The 8309-nt window shown below is 36.8% G+C and overlaps 1 protein-coding gene across 1 annotated transcript; it reads left to right on the top strand.

The window, feature by feature from the left end:
• Window positions 1–732: 732 nt before the first annotated feature.
• On the top strand, window positions 733–5217 carry LOC104249776 (homocysteine S-methyltransferase 2-like). The gene is made up of 7 exons (XM_009806257.2): window positions 733–1031; window positions 3334–3390; window positions 3497–3726; window positions 3851–3980; window positions 4103–4306; window positions 4421–4492; window positions 4687–5217. Exons 1-7 carry the CDS (start codon window positions 855–857, stop codon window positions 4837–4839), a joined length of 1023 nt encoding a protein of 340 aa, XP_009804559.1. The 5' UTR covers window positions 733–854; the 3' UTR covers window positions 4840–5217.
• Window positions 5218–8309: the final 3092 nt, after the last annotated feature.

Raw genomic sequence — 8309 nt, 5'->3', positions numbered from 1 at the left:
ACCAAAACCCCTCAAAATTGAGATATAAACTCCAAACCATATTCCCAATTATTTATAACAACACCCATTCCAAACAAATAATGATTCTTGAAAACCCAAATTTGAATTCAAAGCTTCAAAGTTTTTTAATGGTTGTCAATGACGGAATTGTTGCTCTCTTTTCCTTTCCTCTTATATTACTGAAGGAACCCGAAATCATAACCATTAAATCGACCAGGCTTGTGCTCATCTTCCCCGGGCACAAAAGCATTGGGAGAAGATTGCAGAAGTGCCGACAATGCCTTGGCTATGGAAGAAATAATGAGATTTTGATACAGAAATTATGGGTGTGGGAGGAAAACGTGGGTGAAGGTGTGAGAATTGGAGAGAGAAATGTGGGGGGAGTGGTATTAGAAGGACTATACTGTACCATTAAATTAGGAGTATAATTAATACCCTTAAAAATCACTAATGGTATATAAATGATAATTAGGTATACTAAATGTAATTATATTAAACCTTAAACATTGAGGGTAATATAGTTTCCTATATGGCATAAAAATGTAAAAATTCCTTAAGGTTTTGCTTTAGGTCACCAATTTTGTTGAACCGTCCCTTGTTGGTAATAATATTTCACTAATAAAACTTTGCGTAGTGAATTTGATATTTTACAAACTATATGGGCATTGATAATAACAATAATATACAATCTTCTTGGTTCTTATAAATCTGGCAAATACACGCATGTATTGTATTCACCGCTTGCAACTCTCCTCATTAAGCTTACTTGCCTTTCAACTTCTGAGAAGTTCACAAATCAATTTTTAGTCTATATTTAATTTTCACAGGTAAAAAGGAAAAAAAAAAAAAATCATATGGGGTTGAAAACCGTTGAAGGGTTCCCACTTTTGGCTGATTTCCTCCGGCAGTGCGGTGGCTATGCCGTCATCGACGGTGGTCTTGCGACGGAGCTGGAACGTCATGGTGCTGACTTAAATGATCCTCTTTGGAGTGCCAAATGCCTTATTAGCTCTCCTCATCTTATAAGAAGGGTACGTACTTTAATTAATTACCTCTTCTCCTTAGGGGTGGATTTACATGGACCCAAGCGGTGTCACGGGACACCACTTCGTCGAATTTTTTTTATTATTTATATATATAAAAATAATAAGTAAAACAGAAATACAAGATAAAATCATTAAAAGTGAACTACTTGCATCAAAATAGTTCAATAGTCTAGGGATTAACAGCTTCAAGTTTGATTTGAGAGGTCTTGGGTTTGAACGTTCTTGGCTCCACAAAATATTTTTTGACTGTTACGGGCCTATGGCTAGAAATAGCGACATCGCTTACGAAAAATTACGCCACTACTTCTACTCCATATATATATATATATATATATATAGAACGCCATCCAAGAAAAACAAACACTCTTATTTATTTTTGTAATTGTATGTCTATGATATGATGATTCTTTTGTTCTAGCTTATGAGAACTTTTGATTTGTAAGTAACAAGATGTTACTTATTTTATTTTATATGGCATAGTTTAACTGATAACGAAATTCAAAAAGGAAAGCATACTTTCGGATCGTGTGATTTTAAACATGTTGAGATTTATAAAAAAAAATACTATTAAGATAAATTGAAATGTTTATTGGACTACAGTCTTATATTACTTGTTTGCGTTGTTGATAATTGGTTATGGTACCGTAGGTTACATGAGGTTTCATTTTCTGCTATTCTATTTTTTAATCTTTAATGATTTTGTTAATGACCTTTTTAATTAGTACTATGTAGCAATAGAATAAATATTAGTACCGTGTAAATGTTAATTTTTTCATATCATCTAGACACGTACATGCTTGTACTTAAATAGTACTTATTATTTTCTTTCTTCTCTTCTTCCTAATTTTGTTTTGATCTGTTATTCATTCATTTTGACAACTTTAGCTAGTGATTTGAGCATATATTAGGCTGGATATAGTATTTGCCTATAATATTAAATTTCGCTCAGTTTTATTTTCTGAGTAACTAGTCACAAGTGATCAATGATTTTAAGCTGATAAATGTTAATCTAAAGGTTTTTTTTTTAAAAAAAGATTGTAAATTGAATGACCAGCTGAAAAATTAACCTGTAAATTCGAGCTACACCTGTTATTCATCGACTCTAGATTTCATTTACGTATTATTTGTTCGTTTATGTGGAACGTACATGTGAGCTGTTTCTCTGTTTCCTGTTTTCATTTATTTACTTTATATATATACACACACATGTGAGCTGTTCTATGTGGAGAATTGATTAGTGTCTTATGATGTTCGATTGCATCAGACGTTGGAATTCTGCAATGGATTTTTTTTTGTTTTGTTATCTCCTTGATAGAAACGTGGTGGATCTTATCTTCGACACCTCTCAGTTATTTTATAGAGATGATGCTGACACATATTTTGCATACAAAATATGTCACCACAATTAAGAATTAAATCTAGCAACGTAAAGGAATTATTTTTGGTACTCTTTTTTGCTGTTAAATATATCAACTGCACATGGAAAAATTAATAAAAGCAGAGTAGAATATTAAACAGTCATGTGGGTCAGTACGATGCAAGAATCTTACATTTGCTTGTTACAAGTGTCGCCATATTTGCAAATTTGTATAAACTGAGGGGGAAATGCCAATTTATTTTCCTAAAAATTGGTCTTATTCTCACCAAAATGATCTAAGTAACTAAGTACCAGTGTTTGTAATAGTCTAGTAACTTTAAACAATAGTAATGTCCTACGGGACTATGTAACTTTGGTGTAAGTTTTTGCTTATATTAATATATATGCTTCCTTATCGTTCAAAAGAAAAGGTCCATTTCAGACCAAGCACTCCCAGGTCATAGAAAGTACTGAGGTGAAATTACGGAAATTTTGATGTGTTATCCAAATAGCAAAGTTACCATTAAGCCTTAGACATTAATGAATTTAACTTATATATCTGAAATTGTAAAGAATTTTACACTATCTGCACAATTTAATCAATTATTCCAGGTTATTACCTTTTTTTTTACGTTACCATATTAGACGTGCTATGTATGATACCTGTTGTTGTAGGATAAGTTAATCTTGATGGTGTAAAAAATATATAACTGCGGAAGCAAATGTTGAGGTAGGGAATTCAATCTGCTGATGTCAATCTAATTAAATAGAGTAAACTTTCATCATATTAACGTAATATATGATTTAGCAGCGCACAAAACTTAAATTGTCAATATTGGCTTATTTTTATCCAATTGCCATCGCGTGTTGTATTTGATAGAAATGGGGAAAAAAAAAAATCTATGCTTATTTTTCTGTTTTATGTAACAGGTGCACCTAGATTACCTGGAAGCTGGTGCAAATATTATAATTTCTGCATCTTATCAGGTTGTAATCCCATCTTATGTTTATTTCTTTTATTGCTCTATGTCGCATTAGTTGTTTGATCACTTGCATTAAAACAAAAATCTGAAGTACCATTTGCATGAGACAGGCTACACTTCAGGGATTTGAAGCAAAGGGCATATTAAAGGAAGAAGGTGAAGCATTACTTAAGAGAAGCGTGGAGATAGCATGTGAAGCACGAAACATATATAACGACAGAGCTGCGAAAGGTTCTTGGGATGATTTTAATAATGGAAGTAATTTGAAGCACAAACCAATCTTGGTTGCAGCATCTGTGGGAAGCTATGGCGCTTATTTGGCTGATGGTTCTGAATATAGGTAAGTTAATGTTTAACGTCTTATTATTAGCCGAACGATCGAGGTATATTATATTTTGAGCACCTAAGTTAAGATATGGTTGATTACTAGTAGTAGAAACTGATTACTCGTCTTTCATTTGTAGTGGAATTTATGGTGATGCAATCATGGTGAAAACTCTTAAAGATTTTCATCGAAGGAGAGTTCAGGTTCTTGCCAATTCAGGTGCTGATTTGATTGCATTCGAAACAACTCCCAACAAAATGGAAGCTCAGGTATTTAACTTCTTGATCTTTTATGATATCCAATATAGTCTGTTTATTATCCTTAACTCGATCTTATATCTGGACACAGTAGTGGTGATTATGTGATATAACTCCATTTTCATTGCATATAGGCTTATGCTGAGCTTCTTGAGGAAGAGGCCATAAATATTCCAGCCTGGTTTTCCTTCAGTTCTAAAGATGGAACCAATGTGGTTAGTGGGGATTCCGTGGTAGAATGTGCTTCGATCACTGATTCGTGTAAGCAAGTTGTTGGAATTGGAATCAATTGTACCCCTCCTAGATATATTCAAGGGCTGATCCAATCGATCCGAAAGGTATATGACTCCTTTGGTTACTTCCATATGAATTTGATATTTAAGAAAAATGTGATAAATTAACTTTAAACTCTTGAGACTTTAATGCTTCAATGGAAAACGATATATATGCAGGTAACAAGTAAACCAGTACTTGTATATCCTAACAGTGGTGAAACTTATGACAGTGAAAGGAAGGAATGGGTGGTAAGTTTCTATTTTTGCTGCCCAAATTTTAGCTGTTTCAGAGGCCAAAGGCTTTTAAGGACTTGTAATGAATGAATGTAAAGGTTTTGAAACACGCATTTCTGTAGCAGCATATATCAACATGTATAGATAGGCTGCGATCCTATTCTGTTGTCTCGAAACTTAAGATGAACGAATATCGTTTATTGTTGTAGGCTACAACTGGTGTTGCAGAGGAAGATTTCGTGTCATACGTAGACAAGTGGTGTGATGCTGGAGCTTCTCTCGTCGGAGGTTGTTGCAGGACCACCCCAAATACCATTAGGGCTATTTCCAAGCTTCTTTCCAGCAGGTCTCACAAGGGCTAATACATTTGACTGATGGATCACTGAAAAGCAAAGGCTAATAATGTGTTGCTCCGAGTTTTGTGTATTCGAATAAAAACAGAACAATAATACATTATATAGTGTCTACCTTGAACCGAGGGTCTTTCGGAAACAACCTCTCTATCTTCCGGGGTAGGGGAAGGTCTGCGTATACACTACCCTCCCCAGACCCCACACGTGGGAGTATACCGGGTGGTTGTTGTTGTTGTATAGTGTCTACCTTTGTTTTAGTGGTAAATAAATCAGCCTAGCTCTGTGGCCGATAAAGCCAATCAGTCTAATGCATTAATTAAAAATAGTTAGGAATCAATTGTATGAATATTGTCTTTTATATATCCATGCTGCAGATTGTAACTCTAATAGTCTCATCTTTTATGTTTGCACAACTTGAGCACTTTAGACCAAGTAACAATATTTACACGATGCAGTACCAGAGGAACTCTGAAAAAAAAGCAAGTGAAAGAAAGTTACAACTTCCATACTTTCTTTCAATGCACTTTACATATCATTTGATGCAACGGGGGGCAAAAAAAAATCTAACAAATTCTCATAATTTAACTTTATAGATAGAACCCATAAGCATCAATTTTCTACTCTATATTTCCGAAGTTCCAACCAACTCTATGGACTGGAACTAAAAATTTCAAATCAACTGAGACTCTCATGCAACAAATTAAGGTGCATTTGGCTTAGGCCAGATCGGCTTGTTGGCTGGTTTCAAATGAAATTCTTATATGATATTTTTAAGAAACCTCACCCTTAAATTCTCCTTACTAATTTCCAGTATTTAGTTGGGGATGTGTTTTTTTCCACAGTGTATGGATCAAAATCTGACCACAGTGGTCAACAAAGCTGGGATTTCGCCTAAGTGGCGAAATGGAGAGAAACGCCACGGCCAACCTCAGTCCAATCATCGACGATGAATGCTGAGTAAGAACGATACTCGAGTAACGACGTCTAGATCATCACGTGAAGAGAACATTGGTCAAAGATCACAGTAAAATTCTGAGAACTATATATATAGAAGGGGATACCCGAAAAGGGGGGTCTTTTTCTCTCAACTTCTTCTCTATCAATTTCCTCCTTTGAAGGATGTAAACTGTTATTGCCTTCTTCTTATAAAAGATAAGATTGGCAACTTCAAGAAATACAAAATGTTCTTTCTATTTTATTATCCATTATTGCGCTATGCATTTTAAGATCTGAAGTTGATTATGCTTGGCTAAGATTTTCCTCTCCTCATCATTAATTGATTAGCCCAAAAAGGTTTAACTATCTTTTGGTCAAACAATTTGGCGCCGTCTGTGAGGGTTTCTTAGCCAAATTTCCTAGTCTCCTTCAGGTCCAAAACCTGTGAAACATAATCACCCACGAGAAAGAATGGTAGATAAACCTCACGTGCTAATCTAGATCTTGATGCTACATGAAAGAAAAAGTCACAATCAATATCCACGCAAAGCTCACAAGAGGAGACGACACCTGCTGCACGATTCTATAAAAAACAGGAAACATCTTGCCCTATTTTAACATTCTCCCCTCCCACACACTGGACGACTCACGAGCGAGACAAAACAAACCCAACCCACGTGGGGCAGGGCATCAAAAAAAGGGGGGAGAAAAAGAGATGAATGCAGCTGCTGAATCCACAAACCACCATTCCGTTAATCACTTAAACGCCAGGCAGAGCGAACAACGCTATAAAGCTACCATCGTTCATCGACTCATCGGATCGAGGTAAGAAAACTCTCATTTTGGTTTACCTTCTGTTGTTTGCTTAAACAAGAGCACAAGCGTTGCACGGGCAAGCGAGCAAAGAAGCATTCCAACTGGAGAGGAACTATTACAAAATAACTTGAATGCCACCCATCTCAGACATCTCAACTTCTGGAAAGGGACTTCACCGAAGTTCAAAGTATAATCCATCGCCTCGCCTGCCAACGCCATCTCCAGAATGGAAGATGAAGGGACTGGACAGGGAAACCCCAATACAAGCATGAAATGAGTGTGAGCAAAATAACAACGTTTTATACCCTCCGACATCACTCTCTCCGATGCAAACAAAATCGATCAAACCAGGACTCACCCAGGAAATGCAGAGGTTGAGCAAAACCAGGACTCCAGGGGAAACCCGAAACTCTCAAAAAAAATCGGGACTCACAATAGGTTAATATTTCGACCAGCTCGAAATAACACCTTTACGGCCAAGGGTCATCGCCAAAAAAAAAGGAAAGAAGAGAAGAGTTCGACCTCGCTCGAACTGCAACAGGTTAATATTTCGACCAGCTCTAAATAACACCTTTAGGGCCAAGAGCCATCGCCAAGAAAAAAGGAAAGAAGAGAAGAGTTGGACCTCGCTCGAACTGCAACCAGGTTAATATTTCGACCAGCTCGAAATAACACCTTTACGACCAAGGGCCATCGCCGAAAAAAAAAGAAAGAAGAGAAGAATTTGACCTCGCTCGAACTGCAACAGGTTAATATTTCGATCAGCTCGAAATAACACCTTAACGGCCAAGGGTCATCGCCAAAAACAAAAAGGAAAGAAGAGAAGAGTTCGACCTCGCTCGAACTGCAACATGTTAATATTTCGACCAGCTCGAAATAACACATTTACGGCCAAGGGCCATCGCTGAAAAAAGGGATAGAAGAGAAGAGTTCGACCTCGCTCGAACTACAACAGGTTAATATTTCGACTAGCTCAAAATAACACCTTTATGGCCAAGGGCCACCGCAAAAAAAAGGAAAGAGGAGAAGAGTTTGACCTCGCTCGAACTGCAACAGGTTAATATTTCGACCTGTTCGAAATAACACCTTTATCACCAAGGGCCATTACCAAAAAAAAGGGAAAGAAGAGAAGAGTTTGACCTCGCTTGAAGTGCAACAGGTTAATATTTCGACCAGCTCGAAATAACACCTTTATGGCCAAGGGTCATCGCCAAAAAAAAAAGAATAGTTCGACCTCGCTCGAACTGCAACAAGTTAATATTTCGACCAGCTCGAAATAACACCTCCACAGCCAAGGGTCATCACAAAAAAAAAGATAAGGGTTCGACCTCGCTCGAACTGCAGCAGGTAAATATTTCGACCAGCTCGAAATAACACCTATACGACCAAGAGCCATCTCCAAAAATAAGAAGAGTTCGACTTCCTCGAACTACAATGGGTTAATATTTCGACCAGCTCGAAATAACGCCTTTACGGCCAAGGGACATCACCAAAAAGGAAAAGTTCAACCTCGTTCGAGTCCTAATAGAACAGTATTTCGATGACAATTCTAAATAACATCCTTACGGCCAAAGGCTGTCACTAAATGAAAAGGGAAGATCGACCTTGTTCAAATTATAATGGGATATTATGTCGACGCTAGCTTAAAACAATATCTTCACGGCAAAGAGCCATCGCAAAAGGAAAAGTTTGAACTCATTCGAGCCCAATAATGCCTTTGCAGCTAT

Source organism: Nicotiana sylvestris, chromosome 1, assembly GCF_000393655.2.
Source record: "Nicotiana sylvestris chromosome 1, ASM39365v2, whole genome shotgun sequence".
Lineage (NCBI taxonomy): Eukaryota > Viridiplantae > Streptophyta > Magnoliopsida > Solanales > Solanaceae > Nicotiana > Nicotiana sylvestris.
This window is presented reverse-complemented; position numbering and strand designations above follow the sequence as displayed.